Here is a 960-nt window from a genome sequence, read left to right on the forward strand (position 1 = left end):
TCATCTTCAAACTTATGTGCCTTGACAGCAGACAGGTTCCTTGCAATTGCGATGCCTTTAAAATACACCGTATTCATGACAAGGAAACGATTAATAATATCCCTGGCTTCAGCTTGGATCGTACCTTTAATCCTCTTCACATTACCTTCAATTTTCACTTATTCTAATAACAATGCCTCTTTTACATTTATCTTCGAGACATTCAGAGTATCAGTCTTCCAGCTTATCCCAAGCGTGCTGTTTGTATTTGTCACCGGTCGTCTTTGCTTTATAGCAAGAGACATCTCTCGAAAGGAATCGCTGCTTCTGGCTCAGATCAGGTTTAATTTCAAGCCACAGCAAAATGTACCAACAGTAAAGAAGCAGAGGGAGAAGAGAGCTTCAGTGAAAATGATTGTGTTAATTATTTTGCTTTTCGTGTTGTGTCACATCGGAGGAAACTATCGTTGCTTCTGTTTCGTTTTCAAACTTTGTTTTGCTTCCGGAAATCTGAATAACGTTATTCACGTTCTTTTTATCATGAACTCGGCGGTGAATCCTTTGGTTTACGCTGTTTTGAAGAAAGATATGAAAAACGAACTGAAGAAGATGGCATTAAAGAGACATTGCCATTGCTGACAATTTTTTGCCATTTATGTTTATTACAATTACAGTCTTAGTCTTTTGAATCAAACTTCAGAAGCAGCGGTCAGTTGGTATGGATCCGCGCCCTACAATTTAAAGTGGCAATGAACACACTAAATAGAGAAAAAAAAACTGACTGACTGAAAATATTTTGTGAACTTAAAGTTCGTTAGATATTTTACATAAAGTAAAATTTTGGCTTCCCCTCAGGGTATATGATATTTGGTTGAAGTCGAAAGCTGTTCAAATACCGAGTCATGGTTTCACTAAGAGTCACAACAGAGAAGTTAAGAAGAATTAAAGGAATATGACGTCAGTCGGTTATCGTCAGTAAAA

At 37.2% G+C, this 960-nt stretch overlaps 1 protein-coding gene across 1 annotated transcript in view; it reads left to right on the forward strand.

Moving 5' to 3' along the window:
* LOC110052093 (octopamine receptor beta-1R-like) overlaps positions 1-960 on the forward strand; it is a 1,399-nt gene extending 439 nt beyond the window's left edge. The window contains exon 1 of the mRNA XM_089292448.1: positions 1-960. This exon is cut by the window's left edge and continues 439 nt beyond it. Within this exon, the coding sequence (XP_089148574.1) occupies positions 1-618 (618 nt within the window). The 3' untranslated portion in view covers positions 619-960.

This window comes from Orbicella faveolata, unplaced genomic scaffold (genome assembly GCF_042242905.1).
Source record: "Orbicella faveolata isolate gen_17 unplaced genomic scaffold, um_ofav_v1 contig_24, whole genome shotgun sequence".
Classification (NCBI taxonomy): Eukaryota; Metazoa; Cnidaria; class Anthozoa; order Scleractinia; family Merulinidae; genus Orbicella; species Orbicella faveolata.